The sequence below is a fragment of the Cervus elaphus genome, chromosome 15, assembly GCF_910594005.1.
Source record: "Cervus elaphus chromosome 15, mCerEla1.1, whole genome shotgun sequence".
In the NCBI taxonomy this organism is placed as follows: domain Eukaryota; kingdom Metazoa; phylum Chordata; class Mammalia; order Artiodactyla; family Cervidae; genus Cervus; species Cervus elaphus.
Window position 1 is genome coordinate 78933179 of NC_057829.1, and position 23068 is coordinate 78956246.

The 23068-nt window shown below is 47.5% G+C and overlaps 1 protein-coding gene across 5 annotated transcripts in view; it reads right to left on the reverse strand.

Moving 5' to 3' along the window:
• GFRA1 (GDNF family receptor alpha 1) overlaps positions 1 to 22498 on the reverse strand; it is a 224586-nt gene extending 202088 nt beyond the window's left edge. For 2 of the 5 annotated variants that reach the window (XM_043926538.1, XM_043926534.1), the window contains exons 1-4: positions 22205 to 22361; positions 21611 to 21904; positions 20470 to 20763; positions 19146 to 19229 (exon numbers count right to left, since the gene is read on the reverse strand). In XM_043926538.1, coding sequence (XP_043782473.1) covers positions 19146 to 19229; positions 20470 to 20763; positions 21611 to 21650 — 418 coding nt within the window. In that variant the 5' untranslated portion in view covers positions 21651 to 21904; positions 22205 to 22361. Of the gene's footprint in view, positions 1 to 19145; positions 19230 to 20469; positions 20764 to 21610; positions 22362 to 22483 lie in introns of those variants that run through there. The other 3 variants (XM_043926537.1, XM_043926536.1, XM_043926535.1) reach the window with 3 other exon arrangements.
• Positions 22499 to 23068: the final 570 nt, after the last annotated feature.

Sequence of the window (23068 nt, forward strand, 5' to 3'; positions counted from 1 at the left end):
GGGTGGGGAGTGCCATCAGGATGTCATAAACCTGCCCATAGGACGATGATGGTACGTAATGCTCGATGATGCCAGGTCAGAACCACTGCACATACACTTGCTTTGCCAGAGAGGAACAGAGGGGTCTAGCAAAGGAAAGTAACTCTTTTTAATGGGATGCTCAGAGTCTCAAACCCAGGTGTCTGACACCTGCATAGACTTTCTCAAGGCCCCCAGTGTGCTGGTCTTCTTGGAGTTTAAACAACCTAGTCGACAGGAGCTGGAAACCGGTGGGGAGGGACGTCTGCCAAAGCCAGCATGCCACACTTGGCACTTGGAGACCCACGGGGAGGGACAGGTGGAGTGGTGCCAGGTCCACGGTCGGGGCATCCAGAGCAGAAGAGCAGAGTCACTGGGAATGGGAGCGGGAGGGAAGGGTACATGTCTAAGAGGGGCATGGGGTAAACATGGACCAAGAGGGAAAGTTCCAGAATGTGCAGGCCAGGAGGGTACCACCCCGCTGTCATTCCATGTTACAAAAAACAGCTCAGAGGAAAGGGGTAACAGCAGTCGGCCTTTTTTTTTTTTTTTAAACAATCACCAGATACAAAACCCTGAGTGTAATTTTTTCTATTTTAGGGCTTCTAAATAACATTTAACTTAGTGAGTGTTTTACATCTAGGATAAATATTTGCCCGGCGTTTCTGGCCCACATCAGAGCGCTTATCTAAAAAGCTCTTTGGTTCTGCTCCCGATAGGAAAATTCTGCATTCAACTCAGCATCCTCACCCGGCATGTGAACCCACGAAGCACTCTCCTTGCCCCAGTCTCCAAGGTGCACCCCAACAGTAGTAGCCACAGGATGTGCATAAGAGCACTTTCTGGAATGTCTACCCATGTGCACTGCACTTTCTCTTAATTAAGAGTGAGGGCACAGGGGAACAAGTCCAGGACAGACCCTCCTCCACCAGGCTGCAGAATGTTTGGGGAAATCAAGGAGCTGTAAGGCAGGGTTTCAGATGACAGCAAGAAAGCAGAAACAGCCGGCATAGCTCGGCTTCACGAGCTGAACCAGGCCACTGGTCACCGACCATCTCAAGGTTGCAACTTCAGATATACTAGTAGGTCCGCAGAAAGCAATCACCTGGTCTGAGAGAAATCCAGAAGGTTGCGCACAGGACTGCCACCCCCTCCCTGGGTGCAGCACAGTGTCTTGAGGCTGAGGAGTAAGTTCTCATGTTTTTTTTAGTAAGAATCATTTTTTTTAAGTAAGATTTTCTATCATTTCTGCGTGCATGTGCTAAATTGTTTTAGTCATGTCTGACTCTTTGTGACCCTATGGACTGTACTTGCCAGGCTCCTCTGTCCATGGGATTTTCCACGTAAGAATATTAAGAGTAGCTTGCCATTTCCTTCTCCAGGGGATCTTCCCAACCCAGGGATCAAACCTGCATCTCCTGTGTCTTCTGCATTAGCAGGTGGGTTCTTTACCACTACTGCCGCCAGGGAAGCCCTCTGTCATTTCTACTTAAACATAATGTCTCACAACTCAGTTTTCACACTGACCCTGCAGCATAGATATTATCCACATTGGAAAAAGCAAGAAATGGAGGCTTAATGCAGGTAAATAACTTGCCAAAGTTATGAGATGATGAAGTCAGGATGCAAACCCAGGTCTGACTCCAAATCCACATTCTTTCCACTTGGGCACTACTCTCCCCAACCTATGAAAGTATCTCCCTAAAGGTTCTAAACAAGCCTCTTCCTGGTTTCCCGGGTTTAAGAGAGACGAGTTCAACATGGAGCACATCTGAGTTACGACCAGAATAACTCCAATACTTGGTGGCACCACCCAGCATGAAGTTGGATGGACATAGCTCAAAGAGACTCAAAGAGGGCTCCTCACACTGAGAGTACAAAGACTCCAAGGGAGATATTGGTCAGAGCAAGGGACTCAGAATAAAGTCCAGAGGAGCTGCACAGGCACGCAGGTGGAAGCAGAGACCCTGAGAACACCCACAGGCCAGACACAGTCAGTCCAGCCAAGGCAGGTACTCAGCACTCTACACCAGAGTCAAGGGCAGGGAAGTATTTGGGAAAACCTTTGGCCAAGTCCAGGGCATCTTCCTTGTCGTTGTTGTTCAGTCACTAAGTTGTGCGTGGGTGTGAACTAAATCACTTCAGCTGTGTCCAACTCTTTGCAATCCCATGGACTGTAACCCTCCAGGCTCCTCTGTCCATGGGATTCTCCAGGCAAGAATACTGGAATGGGTTACCATGCTATCCTCCAAGGGATCTTCCCCACACAGGAATCAAACCCACATCTCCTGTGGCTCCTGAATTGCAGGCAGAATCTTTACCACTGAGCCACCTGGGAAGCCCTGCTAGCTAAGTTTCAACCCTTTTTAAAATTAGAAAGATATTATTTCTATTCAAATACAATAGTGCTGAGACCAGAGATAACTGAGAACTCATCTTGCATGTGGTTGCTTTTGTTCTTGACCTAACAATAAAAAAAAGCAACAAGCAGAAAAGCATACCAGAACCCAGGTCTTAGGAGCTGGACAAATTAGGCTTGAATTCAACATCTTCCAAAAACTAGCTGTGTGGTCCTCGGCACGACACTTGACTTCTCTGAGTTTGTGTTTCTTCTTACATAAGAGGGAAATAATGCTTCCACCCCACCCCAGGCCAACACTCAGGATGAAATGAAATAATCTAAGGAGGCATCTGGTATCCTACTGCTGGGAAGCCAGCAGGCATTTCACAAGTGATGTTCTTCACAATTGCTCTCTGGCAATCATAGCCAGCTTTGACTCTGACCTCTCAGGTGGGACTTGAGTTCCTGAGGACCATCCCCTTCAAGACTGAACAGGCTTGCGATGGACATCTCAATCCTTGCTGGCAATGCCTATGTCCCAGAGGCAGAATCTTGTCACAAACACACAGAAAAAGGTACTTCAAAGAGCCAGAGGCTCAGAAACAGTGCATTGTGTGACCAAACGGCCAGCATTCAGGAAGCAGTTGCCACTAAATCCAAAAGGAAGTCATATCCAGGCAATACTCTTCTCAGAGAGGATTCTAGAGGGATCGCAAACCCAGACAAAGGGGGCTGAGATGAATGGGCAGTGCTCAAGAATTCTGACCCTCACCTGACCCCGTGCACAATATAGTAACAGTAACTTCACTTTCTCTGCACAGTGACACAGCCCCCAGCAGCTGTGGAATGTCAAAAACAGGGCTGCTCGGGTCTAAAGTTACCCCTCCTCCATCGGGAGAGGAAAGAAAACATGTTTCGGAGTCTCTCCTTCTCTATGTTTTGCTTATGAGGAACAAATGTCGACAAGATATAGGATACGCTGCTCTGTCTGCCACCAAGATGCACAGAACATAATTTTATATGAAGCTACACCCGCTTAATTGTGATGCATTAAGTATTATGTTCATTGTTTCTGAAAGTGGGTAGAAATGAATAATTTATTTCAGACAAAGGAAACTCTTGAATATGAAATGCCTCATCTTTTAAAATTACAATTTGGAAGACAAGGATGAAAAAATACCCATAGCCAGTGAACCTTATACTGCTAATAGAAAACAATGCTTCGACTGTTTCTACTTTGTTTGCAAACATTACATTTTTTAAAAACATTCTTGAGAATAATCAAGAAAAAGACACACTAGGTTTTCTGCATGCTCACAGCTGCTCAACACAGGGCTAGGCTATTTTATTGTTAATTTTCTGTGCTCCCTTTCTACCAATGCACCTTGGTTCACCTGGAGTCCACTCCTCGCATCCCTACACCTGTCTTCCAGAGCTTTCCTCTCTCTAATGCATCCTACTTCCCTCTGTGGCTCCTCCTTCCCGCTCCCTCCCTGACAATCCCTGTGCTTGGCACCCTCTTCCTGGTTCCACCATCTCCCCAGCAACTAGCACAGTGCCAGGCACAGAGGAAGTTCTCAGAGAATGCAACTACTATTATTTTTAGAGAAGATACTTGATGTTTTGGACTGAACTGAACTGGTGATCATCATTTCCCGTATGGCTCTTGGTGTCTTTTTTTTTTTTTCTTTCAGAGCAGAAAAGAAATCTACATCCACTCAAATAATCTACTATTGCTGTTTCATGCTAATAAATTGGGAGAGGAGGGAGAAGGCAGGAAGTTAGGGCGCATGTAAAAGGAAGCTCCTGGCAGTCATTCACCTACCATTTCGCAAGCACTTTTCAGTGCTCATCCTAAGTGTTACTGCCAATAACCTTATGAATTGGATACTATTATTATCCCCACTTATAGGCTGAGTCTTTATTAACCCTGGGTCCCACACCTAGTAAGTGCTGGAATGTGGAACTCAAATCTGGATGTGCTTAACCCCAAGACTTTGCTCTTTACCACTGCTATTCTGCATTCCATAATTTCCTAGGATCACTGGGACCTCATTCCCCTGCCCCTCCCCAGCCCCACCCCAATCTCCGGAATGAATACAGATGGTCTGCCCAGTGGCGCTTTAGCAAAAAGCTCCCTGGCTCTGGGTGTGTTCTTATAGGAGATCGGCAGCAGCCATAAAGGGCAAAGCACAACCTCTTCCTGCTCCCACCCCAGCGGTATCATTAAAACACCATCAGAAACACACTTTGGGCTCAAAAAACCACAGAGAGGGTCTGGTTTCTTCTTAGGAACCACTCCATGAGCTTCGGTAATTACTGGCTGCAATCCCAAAGGCCCTCCTTCCTCATCCTTCTCTCACTGGGCTTGCCCTGGGGTTAGTGGGCATCTCTATCAATTAAGACAACTCCCTGCACTTAGAATCTTAGAGTTTTTATTCAGAAAGACTCTTGCAAAAACGTTCTGAAGCAAGTCGAGAATGGGGCACAGAAAACTGCCAAGTGAGACCCAGGACTAGGGAGCCAGAAGAATAAAAGAGTATCTAGAAAAGAAATGCAGAAACAAGCCCATATATCAAGTCCTCCCAACAGGTGGACACACACTGGTTGAGCAGGGCCATCTCTGCCAGCCAGGAGGACAACTCTGGCCTGGAGATCAAACCTGACCCATGACTGACCACTGTCCCCAAGTCAAAAAAGCAGAAGCCCATCCTGATTCCAGGCTGGAGGACAGCACTGGGGTTGGATTTAGGCACTGCAAAAGGTGGACGGGCAAGCATTGGAATGGTTGAGATGGTGGTGGTTTGGTCACTAAGTCGTGTCCAACCCTTGCGACACTATGGACTATAAAGCCTACCAGGCTCCTCTGTCCATGGGGTTCTCCAGGCAAGAATACTGGAGTGGGTTGCCATTTCCTTCTCCAGGAGATCTTCCCAACCCAGGAATTGACCCCGGGTTGCCTGCATTGCAGAGCTATGAGGGAAGCCCCGAGTGGTTGAGAGGTAGAGAATCCACTGCCAATTCAGGGGACACAGGTTCAATCCCTGCTCCAGGAAGATCCCACATGCCTGAGAGCAACATTGCCCATGTGCCACAACTACTGAGCCTGTGCTCCACAACAAGAGAAGACACCACAATGAGAAGCCCATGCACCGCAGAGAGTAGCCCCCGCTCTCTACAACAGTCCGCGCATGCAACAATGAAGATCCAGCATAGCCAAAAATAGATACATTTAATCTTAGGGGGAAAAAAAAAGGAAGGCAGGTGGGGAGCCATTCCTCTGGGGGATCCAAGACTGTCCACATTCCCACTGACCTCCAGGCTCTCCCTTTTCACCAGCCAGATCACTCGGTGTCTAAGAGGCTCCACTGAACAATTTTCCATGACACCCTTTCTCCTGCTACAAGTCAATATGTCTCCTATAACAACAGCATGAAGACTTTTCATAACCTGGCCCCAGACCACCCTGCTTCCTGCACTCAATCCTGCTGTCACCTGCTCTCCAGGTGCCCCACTCCCTTTCCGAGACCACCCTGTGAGGTCCAGGAGGCCTCACCGACTCCTGCTCTTCTGCCCGCCCTGGGCACCTAACTGGGGAGCTGTGTGCACTGGGTGCCTTTGGCATCTTCTCCCCCCAAGGAGAAGGTCTGAAAGAGAGAAGCTTACACTTGACCTCCACTTGCTCTGTGTCTATCAGGAGCTGAAGTAAGCAGGTACCTTCTGAGATGAGGAGTTACGAACCCTAACCCTATGTCCGTTCTCCAATCTGGGAGCATCCAGAACCCCACGTACTTTTATGACACAAAACTATATTAGGTTGAGCCATGTGAAATCTGTGCTATTCTACCATGCTGACCTGCAAAAATGGCAATTTCATACGATTCAACCTAAAAATCCCAATAGTGCTAAGATACACGAGCCGTCATCCTTCCCTGGTTCTGCTAAGACAAAGGCCAAGCCCCTGAGCGTGAAAAGCCCACCTCTCGGCCCAGCTTGTCCCCCACCGCTGCTCACACCGACATCGCCAGCTGTAGAAAGCAGCTTATTATTGCAACCTGGACACTCTGCACCTTTGCCCATGCTGCTGCCCCTGCCTGGAATGCCCTCCCCAACCACTCTATGTACGAGATTTCTATCTACCCCTCAAAACCCAGCTCAAAGTCCCCTTCAGAAGCCTTTTCTGGTCCATATCTCCATCTAGTCAGATATTCTCTCCTTAAGGCTACATCTGAACCTGTATAGAGTTCTACTCATTTGCTTACCACTTAGCAACATAACCTGCTTCTTTTATACTTATTCATATAACCTATTTTTTTGTTTTGTTTTATACCTATCCCTATAACCTATTTTTTTTTTTGTTTTATACCTATCCCTAAAGCAAGAAAAAAGAAATCTTAAAAGGCAACAGCAGGGTCTGAATCACCTAGGCCTCTTACTAGGATCATCGTAAGTTCTCAATAAGTATGTGATGAGTGAATTTGACAGAAATGCCACTCTATCACACCAAAATACTGAAAGTCAACAGAGATCACAGAAACCAACCAATTCTTCTCTTTGTTATAGTGTACTTATTTTATATACAATATATATTACATGTGTATATCATACACACACACACATATATATAACTCAGTATGAAATGTCTATGACTTCATGCAGTTTGTGCCCTTGACTCTCAGGGACTCTCTCTCCTGTTACACGTATGCAAAGACACTACAGCGTGGGTTCTTGAGCCAGGCCTCCTGGGTGAAAATGTGGCTCCACCCATTCCTGGGCATGTGCCCTCAGGCCAGTTCCTTACTTGGGTCTCAGTCCTCTTACCCATGAAGTGGGGCTAAGAGTACCCTCTACTGAACAAGGTTAACACAAGCTATTGCATGTAAAACACCTAGCTCACTGCCTCTCATAGATGTTGCTAATTATTATTTATTTTCTTAAGGTCTCATGGGGAGTGTAACCATTTCCACCAGGAGTATGTTTAGAGTTCACCTGGTCACTCCTCCCATTCAAATCCCACTTGCCATTCCTAAACATATGAGAATATAATGGTTCCATCAAGAACTCTCCAGAATTCTCTGATCTCCTGGTATCTTCTTCATCAAGAGTTTATTTGAAACTCATACTAACAGGGATCAATGAAACATTTCATAAACACGGGCTTTAGAAAACCTGCTGGCCTATTTCTACAAAGAATGCAATCAATACTTATTTCCATACATTATTAACTATATACAAAACAATTATGTACACAGGGCAACAGGAATAACAGTTGGCATGGTGTTTCTTACACCATCAGAGGGACGTGAAGGAAAGTGGTACCAGTATGATGGAAGACAAATGAATAGCCTATTCAGTTCAGTTCAGTTCAGTTCAGTCGCTCGGTCGAGTCCAACTCTTTGCGACCCCATGAATCGCAGCACGCCAGGCCTCCCTGTCCATCACCAACTCCTGGAGTTTACTCAAACTCATGTCCATCGAGTCAGTGATGCCATCCAGCCATCTCATCCTCTGTCGTCCCCTTCTCCTCCTGCCCCCAACCCCTCCCAGCATCAGGGTCTTTTCCAATGAGTCAGCTCTTCGCATCAGGTGGCCAAATTATTGGAGTTTCAGCTTCAACATCAGTCCTTCCAATGAACACCCAGGACTGATCTCCTTTAGGATGGACTGACTGGATCTCCTTGCAGTCCAAGGGACTCTCAAGAGTCTTCTCCAACACCACAGTTCAAAAGCATCAATTTTTTGGCACTCAGCTTTCCTCACAGTCCAAGTCTCACATCCATACCTGACCACTGGAAAAACCATAGCCTTGACCAGACGGACCTTTGTTGGCAAAGTAATGTCTCTGCTTTTTAATATGCTATCTAGGTTGGTCATAACTTTCCTTCTAAGGAGTAAGTGTCTTTTAATTTCATGGCTGCAATCACCATCTGCAGTGATTTTGAAGCCCTAAAAAATAGAGTCTGACACTGTTTCTACTGTCTCCCCATCTATTTCCCATGAAGTGATGGGACCAGATGCCATGATCTTAGTTTTCTGAATAGCCTATTAGGTCACCTTCAAGTGGGACTAAAGTATGTATTTCTTTCTTTACCACTGTATAATGCTATTTATACAACAACATGACAAAAAAATGGCTCTAGGCATTCTGCTCTACTTTAGAATCCTTCCATCTCACACTGAAATGAAAAAAAAAAAAAGATACAAACCAGAAATTGCTTCTTTGGTTAATATTTCTGCAGTTCCACAGGAATGGTTTTAATAGCATGCGTGTTCTGGATTTTACTTGTCAATTAAGAACCCATCGGAATGCAGGGCTAAGTATTAAAATAATAGATATTGGTTTATCTTTCAACTTTAAAGGCCTTTTGTCAAATAGTGCTTTAAGGTGGAAAACAGGAAGGGAAACTGGGAATTAAGGGAAGACAGCAGGAACTACGTAGGTTCCTCCTTAATAAAGGATCAGGTCTGTGCTTAAAATTTCATCACATAACTAGAAAGAGCACAGGCTTTGAAGATGCAGGAATAAGATGTGAGGCTTAACTCTTCTACTTATTGGCGGTGTGGTGCTGAGAAAGTTAATCATCCTCTCTGATCTCATGTTTCCCTTTCAGAAATCAGAGTATTATACCTACCTTTTAGCATAGTGTTAACTGCTCAGTGTAGTTTGACTCTTCGCGACCCCACAGACTGTTAACCTGCCAGGTTCCTCTGTCCATGGAATTCTCCAGGCAAGGATACTAGAGTGGATTGTCATTCCCTTCTCCAGGGGATCTTCCAGACCCAGGGATGGAACCTGGGTCTCCCACATTACAGGCAGATTCTTTACTGTCTCGGGCACCAGGGGAGCTCACCTTTTAGCATAGGTGGGGATCAAAAGGAAATAATGGCCTTGAGGGCACTCAGCTGGGGCTCCCCTAGGAACTCCTCCCCCCACAGTTATATCCTCTTTAAAGAGACAGCAGGTCTGGAGACAACACAGCTCTAGGACTAAGGGCAGAGTCCCAGAGGCAACTGTGGTTTGACCAGAAATAGGCCATTTGACCAAATGATTAAAAGTCTGTCATATGCTAATGCTTGGACGGGGCGGACCATGGGCCAATTTAGCGGGAGTAAATTGCAATTGATTTTCGAAGAAATTGCTTGTTCTCTTGCCTTTCCTCAGCTGTGTCACACTCTCTCACACACAGCTGTCTTTGTCACAGCCAGAACAGACTGAAACACGTGTCAAGGAAGATCTTTTAGAGGCAAAATGTTTAATAATACAGACATCCACACTCACACATGCTATAAATACACACATGAACAGGCAGATATATAAATATATCTCTATCTGTGCGTGTGTATATACATGTTTATATAGATGTTTCTAGAGGGCTCAAATTCAGTAACAATTATGCACCATGACTGTACACTTCTGTGTGTTTTACAAATCCCTCTGTGGTTGGAAAGCCACCCTAAGTCATTTTTATTTTTACAACAACCCACTATTTGAAGAAAGATCAGCAAAGAGCACACCCCTAAAATCTCCTCTCCCTGCTCTCCCCAGCTCTATCTGGCCAAATCCCTGGATATGAAAAGAAAATGGTTAAAAGATCACAGAAGATAAAAAATCATAAGAATAAAGGTTAACAATGGCTGCTTTCACCCCTAATTTCTGATATGGTGATAGACCCTCTTAGAACATTAATTAGAATGGGAAGAGACATGAAAGAAATGCCCAGGGGACATAATAAATTAGCCCCTTATGCAAATTACCCATTCGTTCTCATCACTGACCCAGCTAGTTGAGTCTCTAAATTACGGGAAGTGGTTAGTTTCTTTAACAAAAAAAAATCCAGACAAAAGATTAATTTTTTTTTTAAATGTGAAGGCTGGGCAGGCTTAAAGCAACAAATAATTTCTTAGTTTTCATTGCAGACAATTCTGAAGGGCGTCAAAAGATAAGAAAATGAACATTCTGGCCACTGGGTTCTGTTGCCAAACAGAGACCTATTAATTAACCCTTGTTCTGAAATAATTCCGAAACAATGGACAGCCAACCCTTTAACTGAAGTCGAAGGCTGTGCTTCTCACTCTAACTGTGAGAACAAAGTCTGGCAAGCTAAAAGGGTGCATGGCTGAGGAGCAGGTGAAGGACAATTTAAAGGAGGTGAGGAAATGCCAGGAGATGGAGAATTTCAAATATCAATTTAAAAACAAACACATACCTAATTTTACTTGTCATCACTGTCCTCGACAATTTATGTTTCACCGTCCTGGAAATTTATGGAACTCTCAGTTTTCTTATCAGTAAAATAAAAGGATTGGACTAGAATGACCTCCAAAAGTCCTATGGCATCTACCATCGGGGATTATATTTATCCCTTTGTTTTCGCACTGTACTTCCAATAATTTGATTTGTTAAAATATAATCTTACGACATGCATTTTGTCTTCACTCCTGGCTTCCTTTTCTCTTTCCTACTCTCGTTTTCCCCTCTCCTTTATTTTCTCCACTTTCTTATTTTATCTTCTTGCATGTATTCAAATGAGATGCTTTAAATACACTCTGGTGCAAAGTAAGGTACATATTGAATAAATCATGCTTTATAAATGTTATTAATATGAAAATCTATATGGTGAGATGATGATTTTCTCTGGTAGGAAGAAAAGGCTGGATAGAAAAACAGTAAGTCACAGAATAACACAAGATTCCACAGTTAGGCCCTTAGAGAAAGAAGGAAGACGTTACAGGTCATCTTCAGCTGCTGCCCTCATTTTACAAAAGGAGAGGGTGTCTCTCCGGAAAGGCAAACACTTGCCCAAGGTCACCGGCTAGATGCTGGAGGCAGAACACAGGCTCTTGATTCCTGGACCAGTGTGCTCTTTGGATAAAACAATCCTGATGACTTCTCTTGACGATTCTCCACTGTATCCCAGAGAATAGCAACAACAACAAAAAAAGGACATTCTTTGGAAAAAACAAGCTTCGACAGCAGAAAAATTAAGAGGTGGCAGAAAGAAATACTTCAGAAGACTAAGGAGAAGGAATGAGGACAGACATATTGGCTATAAATAATTTTGCACCTTGTAACAATCTTCAGTTCATGCAATTACCTGTCACTCACCGATGTTTTATCTCCCCTCTTCGGGTTACGGGACCTACAGTAATTCTATGCAAAATATCTGACTGTCTCTACTTTCACAGCCTGCACTGGAACATTCCAGCCGTTGCCAGAAGCACTGAGACGCTGGAAAGAGCTGACGCCTTACTCATGAAACTTCTCAAGGTTGACAGTTCATCTAAATAATAAAACTTGCCTTTAGGAAGTGGTCAGTGACATAAGAAGACCCAGATTCCTCAGGTCATGAGGCAGGCAATAAGAAAGCAAGTGTAGACTACGACTTCATTTTTGTAAAAAAGAAAAAAATAAATATATATGTACACACACAGTTGTATATAGTCATATATATAGGAAAAAAGCTGCAAAGGCTCCTATCAGATGTTTACAGTGGTTATCCTCGGGAGCTGAGACAACGAATGGTTTAAATTCGCTTTCCTTTCCTACCTGTTTGTAATTTCTTACTGTCGTACCATAAACATGGATCGCCGGGGGGCCGGAGTGAGGGAGTAAAAGCGAAAAGTAGTGGTCTGTGAAAGTGAAATGGAAGTGTACTTAGCAGGGCCTGTGGAGACGGAAGCCTTTCCCAGGTTTGAGGCATGCCCTTCTCAGGCAGCAGTAATTCTTCCCGCTATGAGGGGCGTTGCAGAGAAGATTTATGGGGAGAGGTTAGAAGAATGGGAATCAGTCAAGCTGAGAAGGGTAGGCTGATCACAAGAATCCTTAAGTACAGCAAGAGCTCCCACCCGGGGTGACAGCCAGCTGCAGCAAAGAGCCAAACGAAGGGACAGGGGGCTCAGAGCAGGCAGAAGGAAGACCCTCCCCAAGGGGGATTTAAGACTCAAACTGGGCTATTAAAAGTTAGGGCTTTCTGCCAGGGCCCTTTAGATATTGGATAGATTTCTTCTTTCTTGTCCAACCCAGCTGATGAGCAGCTTTTCTGAAGGCTTGGGGGTTGCTATGCTTTTCAAGACATAGAATCATGGTTCCACGACCAGGGAATCACGTGTGCATGTTCAGTCACTCAGCAGCATCCTACTCCATGTGAGCCCATGGACTGAAGCCCGCCAGGCTCCTCTGTCCATGGGATTATCCAGGCAAGAATGCTGGAGTGGGGTGCCACTCCCCCCTCAAGGGGATCCTGCCAACCCAGAGATCGAACTCGTGTCTCTGGGATCTCCTGCATTGGCAGGCAGATTCTTTACCACTCAGCCACCTGGGAAGCCTGGACCAGGGAATATGGTCTGTCGAAAATGAGCCCCACTTTTGGAGTCAGGAGTGAGCCAGCAGCTAACACGGCCTTGGCACAGCATTAAAGATGACTGAGATTTTATTGAGGACCAATTATATTTCAGGCAGGAGGCAAGGCTTTTTACATATAGCCTTTTTAATTCCCCAAAACCTGTAAAGGAGGTATTATCACCATCTCATCTGATATCCAAGGATTCCGAGGTACAGTGAGATCAAATGACCTGCCCAAAACAAGCGGCAGAGCTGGAGATCCGCCCAGGTGAGTGCAACTCCGGAGCCTGCGTCCCTTCTCCAGCACCAGCACACACAAAGATGAAAGAGGCGCAAAGCTGCCCAGAGCACTGGGGGGACAGCAGCTGGTCAACCTAGTTTGTTTAGACACAGGTGACTGAGGTGAGATGGGAGGTTGATTAACAGAAGAATCTAACAAGGGAGACTGAAACCAGATCACTCCTGGAAGTCACCAAGGTGCTAAGGTTACAGATGGCGATGGGTGGCCAGGTTGAACAAGGAGAAACTAGACACAGGCGTGGGGCCAGTAAGAAGACCAATGCAAAGCTCAAGTGAAAGACAAGATAGGTAGACTATGGGAATGGAGAGAAGGGCAATTCAAGAAACAACAGGTAATTTCAGGAGGACTTAGTCATGGGTCCAGTGGAAGGAGTTGAGGAGGGGAGGGGAGATGGTGGAGATGATTCCAAAGCTTATGAGTTAGGCAGACAATGTCTTTATATAAAACAAGAGACTCAGGGAGAGGAGGATCTAAGAAGAAAAGGGGAGATGATGAGATCCAGTTTGGATGCACTGAGTTTGAAGTAACTGAGATACAACCTGATGGATTCAGCTAGGATTCAACTGGAAATGCTGGTTTAGAGCTCAGGAGAGGCTAGAGAGGAGCAGGAGGGAAGACTCCAAGTCATCAGTGTTCATGGTAGCTGAGGTCCCAGAGACAGATGATGTCAGTTCAGAGAGTAGGCAGAACAGAAAGAGGCCAACGCCGACATTCTCTAAGGCAGTACCAGATCCAAGTAAAGGTTCTGGAGGAGACCCTCAAGCAATGTGGCCCAGGCCAAATGGCTTCCCATCTCTGAACTTCAATTTTGCAAAAGCAAAGGATTAGATCTCTAAGGCTCTTCTCTGATATTCAACCACCTATGGTTGATAAGGGCTTCCCTAGTGGCTCAGACGATAAAGCATCTGTCTGCAATGCAGGAGACCCAGGTTCGATCCCTGAGTTTGGAAGATCTCCTAGAGAAGGAAATGGCAGCCCACTCCAGTATTCTTGCCTGGAAAATCCCATGGACCGCGGAGCCTGGTAGGCTACCGTCCATAGGGTCGCAAAGAGTCGGACACGACTGAGTGACTTCAATTTCAATTTCAATTTCATGGTTGATAAAGGCTTCCCCAGTGGTACTTGTGGGAAAGAACCTGCCTGCCAATGCAGGAGGTGTAAGAAACGCCAGTTCAATCCCTGAGTCAGGAAGATCCTCTGGAGTAGGAAATGGCAACCCACTCCAGTATTCTTGCCTGGAGAATCCCATGGACAGAGAAGCCTGGCGGCCTACAGTCCATGGGATTCCAGGAGTCGGACAGGACTGAAGTGACTTAGCACATATGGCTGTGCTAACGCCTGCTTGGAGCCAGGAAGGACGCTTGATGCTGAGCAAACACCCGGCAGCATAAGCAAATCCCCAACTTTCCAGTGAGAAAGACAGACGCATAAATAAGTCCTCTCGATAGTCTGTGATTAACAGCTATCATAAAGGCAAGAGAGAACTGCAGCGTGAGAGAATCCTGAGTAGAAGTGCCTGTCTGGGGGAATTCCAGCATGGCCCTCAGAGATGAAACCTGATCTTGTTCTTGAAGAACTAATAGAAACCTCCCAAACGGAGGCAAAGCCAAGTGTCAAGACATGGGAAAGTGAACACACACGAAATACCTGGGAATGGCCTACAGAGTGAGCTTGACTGGAGAGGTGAAGTGGCTTCGAGAGGGAGGGCAGAGCCCAGGTGTGGAAGATGGTCGTGTGCTGTGTGTTCAGTCGCTCAGTCGTGTCCAATTCTTTGCAACCCCATGGATTGTAGCCTGCCATGCTCCTCTGTCCATGGAACTTTCCAGGTAAGAATACTGGGGCCGGTTGCCATTTTCTACTCTACGGGATCTTCCCAACCCAGGGATCCAATCCACTCCTCTTGCTGCTTCGGCATTAGCAAGTGGTTTCTTTACCACTGCACCACTTGGAAGCCCCGTGAAGGAATTTAACATATGCCAGAATAGAGAACAAAAGACTTATAGGGTTTCTCAATAGAGGGACACACGATTAGAGAGCTGAATAAAAAGGAGAGGACCACCATACACCCCTAGCAGCTAGTACTTACAAGCTCTTCTCTCTTGTCATAATTTGACAAGACAGCAGATGGTCTTATAAGGCTCTTCTTCAACATGTAAACATTTTAAGAAACTTTTCATTTAATAGTTACATAAATATGATGGCGCATTAAAACAGAAATGTTAAACTTGGCTCATGATTTACAGCATCATTCAAAAAGGAGCCAAACTCAGGAGAGCTTAGGGGCATCTGATGCTGCAACAAGCCATTTCCAATTACTTGGGAACCAATCTCAAGATCCTAAGGTTTCCTGTGAAAATCTAAGCCACTGACTGGGACTTGGCAGGGAAATGGTTGCAAAGCCAGAGAACTAGAACTTTGTCTTTCACCAAAGCAGATACAGGATGTTCAAATACCAGCGTCACTCTTGTCCCACAATCTCTCCACTTGACTCTTGTTTGCAAATACCATTGACTTTGATTACCCCTGAGGAAGGTCTGGCATTTCTGGACTCCTCTACAAAATCCGACCTCCCAATCAATACTTTTAAATCTTGGAGCCCTTTCTTAAAAAAAATCTCTTGCTGCCTTCAAGGGGCTAATATCCACTCTCTGATCCTCCATCTCCAGGCTCTTCTCAGCACCCACTCCACTCTTCAAATTTCTCACTGCTTTGCGCTCCCCCTCCAGAGTCCAAAAACAGTGCCAACAAGCTCATCTTCCTTTCAAATCACTATTTATTTCTTGCTGCATTTGAACTTTTGTGAAGAAGAAAAGGTGAGGCAGAATGGAAGTGAAAGAGTAAAGTCATGGCTAAGAGTCACAGATGTGAAATTATCACTTGATAGCTCCAACCTCAGACACCCTGAGCACCCACACAGCCCTGCCCTCTTGGCTCCCAAGACACTTTCCTGTGTTTGGTCCTCTCTTCTGACGTCCTCTTGCACTGACTCACTTGTTCCTTTGTGTCCTCTAGCTCACTGTCTGGTGGGACCCCTAAAAACCACACCAGCATCCACCCACAGAAAGGGCACTTCCTAGAGCCCTTCAAAGTGCTTTGGAGGCCAATGCTTCCACTTCTGCTATTGTGCTTCCAAGAGAAGAATCCTTCCAACTTCCCACCTCAATTCTCGCCAGACTAGCCTGCTTGATTTCCCTTCTGCAGTTCAGGCTTCAGATGACAGTTTTTACATTATTCAACCTTATTTTTGGTCCCTTCCTTGTTCCCATCACTGATAATATCTCCATATGGCCTTTTAACTAGTGATCAAGTAAACAGTGGCAAAGATGGCTGTGGGTTTGATGAGTCCAAGGAAAATGGAAATGCAAGAACGTCAAACATGTCTTCTTCGGTGAAAGGATTCAGCTCACCCTTAGCATATGTGGATAAACATTCTCTTCACCTTGGGCAGAGACATCCAAATATGGAAACTCGGATGGCTGCCCTATCTGTAAAAGGCAAAGGCCCTGCTGTCCCGGTTTCCTCAGAGACACTCTTAAAACAGAAGAGATGTTCTAGAAACTCAGATTCAAACCTGAGTGAAGAGCAGCATTCATCATCCCGATCCTCTGTCCCTCTCCATCCTACAAATGCCAAACTGGATCATATGCATTATTCAATGGCTCGAAACCTCTCGAGGCTTCATTTGGCTCTCTTATACCCACTTAAGGAACACAGTCACTGTAGAGGTCAAAGCTCATTATAGCTGGAACCTAAATCCAATGCCCTTGAGATTTAAAATATAGCTCCAGACAAGATCTTCCTGGCCCTGAGTAATTCATTACAACTTCTGGGTCCTCGGTAGGCTGGGTCTTACAATGTATTTGTTACGAAAACATACCTGTTTGAGAGAGCAATCCAAAAAAATGAATGGGTGGGACTTGGGACTTGGTCCAGGCAGAAGCATTTCTGATAATCATCAAAAAAAAAAAAAAAAAATCCAGACAAGCCAGTGGTATCCAAGAATGGCCAGGTCACTTTAAGTGGAGAAAGAATGCAAGGATTGAAAAGAAGGGGATTTTGGAGGTGACCTCAATCCACCCTCAGAATCATGGACTGTTAGGACTGGGGATTTTTTACTTCAATGGTCTCATTATACCAAAAAAAGAGACACCCAGAGAAAGTAAAATGAGTCTATTACAGACCTATAGTTCATAACAGTTTTAAAATTAAAACCCACATGAACCTTCTTCCTTACCTATTTCCTTACTCTCACTTTCCCAGCAGGCGAGAAGGGTTCACATCCTTCCAGGCACTGGTACAAAGACTGAGCAGTAATGCTTCCAAGGCACAGGCAGCCAGCAGGAGGCACTGCGCCTCATGGTACCAGGAAGGTCAGCCAGGTTTCTGGTACCCAACCCTAGTTCCTACTGATCTGCTAACACAAAAACTCTGATGGTCATACACTCTTGCCTGCGCATTCCTACTCCACTGTCTGAGCCACTGTCCTGGCTGGGCCAAAGGGACAGAGAATATTAACAGGGATCTGGGATATAAGCTATCAACATTATTTAGGATCATGTATGAATGCCTCTGATACTAAACTTGTCCTCTTATATTCTATCCCAGAAACAGGCCACATAAACACACACAAAAAATAATACAGAGGAGTGATTCTCAAGCTTCTTGAGCATATAAAGCACTCAGCCCAGGAAGCTTCCTAAAATGTAAATTCTCATCCCACAGCTCTGGGAAGTAGCCTGAGATTCCATACTTCTAACAAACTTTCAGGTGACATCAGTCCATGCTGATGGTCTGAGGAGTACACTCTGAGCAGTAAGAGACAAATGTTACAAAACCAAGCAAATAAATCTGAGTTTAAATGCTGGTTTCACCAGTAACGACCTCTGTGATCTTAGGCTGGTTTCCTAACTTCTCCTTGCCTCAATCATCTCATCTCTAAAATGGAAATAACAATATGTAAGACACACTTGATGAAGACTACATAAGCTAGTGATGAAAAGATCTTAAACAGTGCCTGGCACATAACAAGAGCTTAATAAATGCCAGTTGCTGGCTGCTTCTGAGATTCACGGGAGCAGATATGACTTCTATCTGGCTCACTGCCAAACTCCCAATGGTGAGAATGCAGCAGGTGCTCAATGGATGTCTGTGAATGAATTTATGTATAATACACTCACACATAATTTCAGTATTCACATACTTTCTTGGTTCTACAACTTTCTGCAGGAAAGCATAAGACATTTAAAACACTAGAACACTCTCACCAGGACCAAAACACCATCTCATAGAATCGCATTCAATGTGAACCACCACGTCTAACCACCAAGAAACATACAATTTGTGATGGCCATGTATACTTGAGAAAGTCTTAACTGTAAACAAATAAAGACAACATCAGTCTGGAATCTGTGTGTCATTAAGGGAAATTACTGCCTCACTCATTATTTATGGGGCTATCTGAATGCAGATGTTACAGAAAACTTAATTCTAAAACTAAGTTCACTTCCAAACCAAATGTAGCTTTGCAAAGACAAAACAAACCATGGGAAGTGAGACCACTTTAGAAAGGGCAATAACACATTCTTTCATATATGCACACACTTGCTCAGGAAAAATCAAAAACAAACAAAAAAAAAGTTAACAAATAATAGAACTTAATGTTTTAAATCAAAGGCAGACACGTGAGTCCGTCCAAGAGTCTTCAGCAATCTGAGATTATCTTCAAGCATCTTGTAAAGTAAAGCAGCATCATTTAAATAGATCCCATTTCCAGGGAGGCACTGTGTACAGTATGCAGCAAGAAGGGAATACGATTGCCACCTACAGACAGAAGTGGCACTCCCTTTGCAAGAGTTGGCCAATCATATTTTATTGCGGGGGGGTGGGGAGGAATTCAACCAAGTCACTTTCCTCCAACCTCTTTCAAACCACCACACCACATTACTTCATTTAGAATTACTTTCAAGTCATACAATCATCTCTAGGCATTCTGCCTCTTCATTATCATCATCCTGTTTCTAATTTCCCAGAAACACTGTGCCATTCAACTATCTCCTTATACACTGCTTGAGAGCCAAAGAGAATGCAAGCCAACGGATTTCAAGCGGGCGAGGGCATCAGAGTGGAAGTATGAATCTGCTTACCTGGTATGAATGGGACCACCCGGAATATATCAGACAATCTGCTGTTCACTGGCTCATACGGGGAATCTTCAAGCAGATCATTTCCTAAAAACAACAGAAAGATTGGGTTCAGATTGGAAAACAGGCATATTTCAGGCAGTTTTTGTTACTGAATCTGAATTCTAATTATGTGATGATTGTGTAACAAAAAGATGCTGAAACTTTCAAAGATTTCAAATGCATCTATTTGGCTCTGGTTATTTCTTTTCATTCCCTCTGCCTCTGTTGTCCTTGATCTCCCCAGAGTGCCATGAAAACATTGGAGAGCAACCCAGGCTGATCTTGCCAGAAAACTCTCCCACTCTTTGCAAAGGAAGGAAACCAGAGAGGAAGGAATCAGTGACGTCACAAGCCCAGATTGCCTCCAGGAGCCAATGGAAGAAAGGTGACCCTAAAGAGCCCCCACTCTCCTGCTTTATTTATTTATTTATTTTTTTGGCTCCCAAAACATGACATGCGGTCACAAAGCAGGTACTCTGGCTATTAAACACTCAGCCTGTGAAATAGGTTTTCATTAACAGGTTCTGGAGGAAGTAGCAGCTGAGAGGTCAAATCTGTATATTACAGATTTTCAGCAAGAGTCTCAGTGGAGAATGAAGGCACTGAATGTTTGTGTTAGATTTACAAACATGAGCCACCTCTGGCACACAAGGACCAAAAAACTGCCATTGTAATGGATGACTGTACCAAGCAGACCTGTCCCTCTCTGAGTCATTTCTGTATGAACCAAGGCTGAACCACACTAGCTGGTTCAAGACTCAGATCACCTAAGATGACAATTTTTTTTTTTCTGCCACATCTGCCTTTGATCAGGTTTGGAGGTGGGGGGATGGTAAAGATAGAATAGATTCCACTGGACTTTTTATCCTGAGTTCTTTATCTTGTGTCAGAACAGAAGGGGAGGAGAGAGAAACTCCAGGCAAGACGCAGTGCAAGCTTTCGGATTATCCTGGGGAGCCAGCTCTCCTCCTCGGAGGGAAGACACAGGTTCCTCGAGGCGGCCTTTAATGGATTCCTACTCCGATGTTATGACCAAGTTTCAGGGAGGTCAGCGGGGGTCCCTGGGCTGTCCCTCCACCCCATCACGGGTTTGCCAACAACCAGGCCCCAACAGGGCTGCTAGGGAGGCAGCAAACACCAGCTGCCGACGTCCCTGAGGGCCCGTGAAAGGTCCTCATTCTGCAGCTGGGGAGAACTGAGTGGAAGATGAGGTCAGCCAGACCCCGGGGCCTGGGGGCCCTGCCTTCAGGGGCTGGGGGCGGGTGAGGGGGCCGGTCGCGCGTACCCTGCAGGCTCTGGTACATGCTCCAGTAGATGCGAAGACAGTTCTTCTCCTTCTTCATGCCCCGCTTGCAGCGGCAGTTGTAAAGGGACTTCTGTTTGAGGGCCTCCATGGCACTGCGGCACTCGTCCTTGGCCTCGAGGCCCGAGGTCAAGCTGAAGTTGGTCTCCTTGCCCGCCACGCACTGCCGGAGCGTGCGGTATTTGGTGCTGCAGCTCTGCTCCTTCAGGCACTGATCGCTGGCTTTCACGCAGTCCAGGCGGTCCCCGCCGCTCACCTCGGCCGACAGGAGAATGTCTGCGGGCGGAGGGAAGGGCGCGTGAGTGCGGCGGGGCATGGGCGCGGGGCGCCAGCGGGGAGGGAGGACGCGCGCAGGACCCGGCTTCTGGGGCTCCCGGCGCACCCAGCACGCCCGCCCCGCTGCGCCCGAGTCCATCTTCGCGCCTCGCACCTCCTGTCGCCGGTCTCCCCCTACTCCATCCCGAAGCTTGCGGGCTTCTCGCGATTTGCCCGGAGCCAGCGCTGCCCACCGCGAGCGCCGGCCCTGCCGCCCCGGGACCCACCGGCCTCAGCGTACGCTCGACCTCCAGGGCCGCCGGCCCCGGTTGCAGCCATTCGCTCCGCCTGGCCCGACTGAAGCCCAGGGGCTTTCGGAAGGCGAGAGCAACGGGCTGGGCACTGGCCGCGGTGAGGACGAACCCTGGTCCCCAGCCCGCCCGGTGGGGAGCCCTGAGATGCTATTGGGGAAAAAGTTTTTTCCTTCCAACTTTGCTCTCCTGGCCGGGTGCTCGTCCACACCCCACTTGCCCGCCGCGCCTCCGCGAGCTCCCGTGGATTCCCAAGGAGCTTCGGGCTCGGGGCTGGAGGGCTCAGACCCTTTCATTGCCCGCAGGCTAGGTCAATACAAAACGTAGGAAACAAAAACCAAGGAAGAAAAATTGCGGGCAAGTGCCGCGCCGCCCGCGCCCCACTCCCCAGCCGGGGTTGCTGAGGGGTTCAGCAACGAAACTTCCCGCTCCCACCCCCACCGCACCAGCAACGCAATTTGGGGCCGGGGCCGGGGGTGGGGGGGGGGGTGGTTGCTGCCGCTGGTATTCCCGGAAAGACTCCGCGGATGAGAAAGCCAGCGGCGGCCTCGACTTACCCAGAAGCGGCAGTACGAAGTACAGGGTCGCCAGGAACATGGTGCCGGCGCGCAGCTGGTCCCCGCCCCCCCGAAAATCCCGGCCTGCCGCTCGGTCTCGCCAAGGGAGCTCAGCATGCAGCGATCCCCGGACGGCTGCGCTGTTCTGGCCGCCCGAAGTTCAGCTCCATCCAGGGCGAGAGGAAACTCCCCGGTCCGTCCGCCGCCACCGCCGCCGGCGACTCAGCTCCGGGCGGGCGGCTGGCGCGAGGGAGGGAGGCGGTTCCGCTTTTAGGGGTTCAGGTCCGACCCAACCTGGAAGGGAGAGCGCGCTTTCAAACGAGAGCGGAGAGCGCTGGAGCCTCCCCCGCCCCTCTGCCCTCCCCGGCTCCTGCCTTGGGGGACTTTTTAGCGCCCGGGTGAGGGCCCACCCCTACCCGGGTCGGGGCGCAGGGAGGGGGCCCCCGGGGGTGCATGTGCGTGTATTCCCGGGAGCCGCCCGCACGCGCAGGGTAAAGGCTAGAGAGGTCGGACGCGAGCTCCCAAAGTCCAAGGGGGTGTCTGCTGGGTCCAATCCAAGAGGTTGAACGCAAGCAAATAAATAAATAACGTTACTTTCCGAGAGCGAGCCGGCCGCTGCTTGGAGTCGAAGCACTCGGCGGCGGCAGCTTTCTCGCCAGCCCTGGCGCGGAAAGAGCCCCTTCTCCCGGGAAGTTCACCGCCCCCTCCTCGCGCCAGCTCGCTGGCTCAGCCGGCCCTCTCCACCCAAACCACCAATCGCTGCCCCCCATTGCCGTATCCCCTCCTCCTCGGGCTCGCCTCCATTCAGAGGCAGTCGCGAGAGGGGGAACCGATGTCCCGGTTGGGGCTGAAACCCAGCTCGCGAGCCCCTACCCGCCGCACTGTCCTCGGCTGGCTTCCTGGCGTCCGCGCCGCGTAGACACTAGCCCAGCGCCCCGGAGTCGCGCGCATCATCGCCGCCACCCTGGCCGAGCGCACAGGGCCCGCAGCTCTGGAGCGCCAGGGCAGGTGCAGCCCCGCGCCGCGCAAGACGCTGCGCCCCAAAGTTCAGGGGCGCCCACAAGACGGGTAGGGGAGAATGAGGGTGAGGCGACGGGTTCCCAAACCGACAGAATGGGAGAACTCTATCCAAATGCTACCAACCTGGGCTTAACCAGCTGCGGCGAGATGCCAGTTTATTTATTTATTTACTGGGGGGTGGGGGGGTGGGGTGGGGGGATTGTACTCGCCCCCTCCTTCCCTTTCCAATCTCACTTCTCTGCACTAGGAAGAAAGATGCGGTAATCTTCGAGAGCGCAGAGGACCAAGTTGGGCCAGGGTGTTTTCCGAGCAGAGCCCCGGCTCGGGAGGTCCCTTAGAGATGTTAGTGGTTACTGGGAGCTGTTCGGCGGACAGTGGGTTCCGAGGCCAGATTTCTTTGTCGGAGCACCCTCCGCCTGTTCCTGCTCCCGCCAGCCG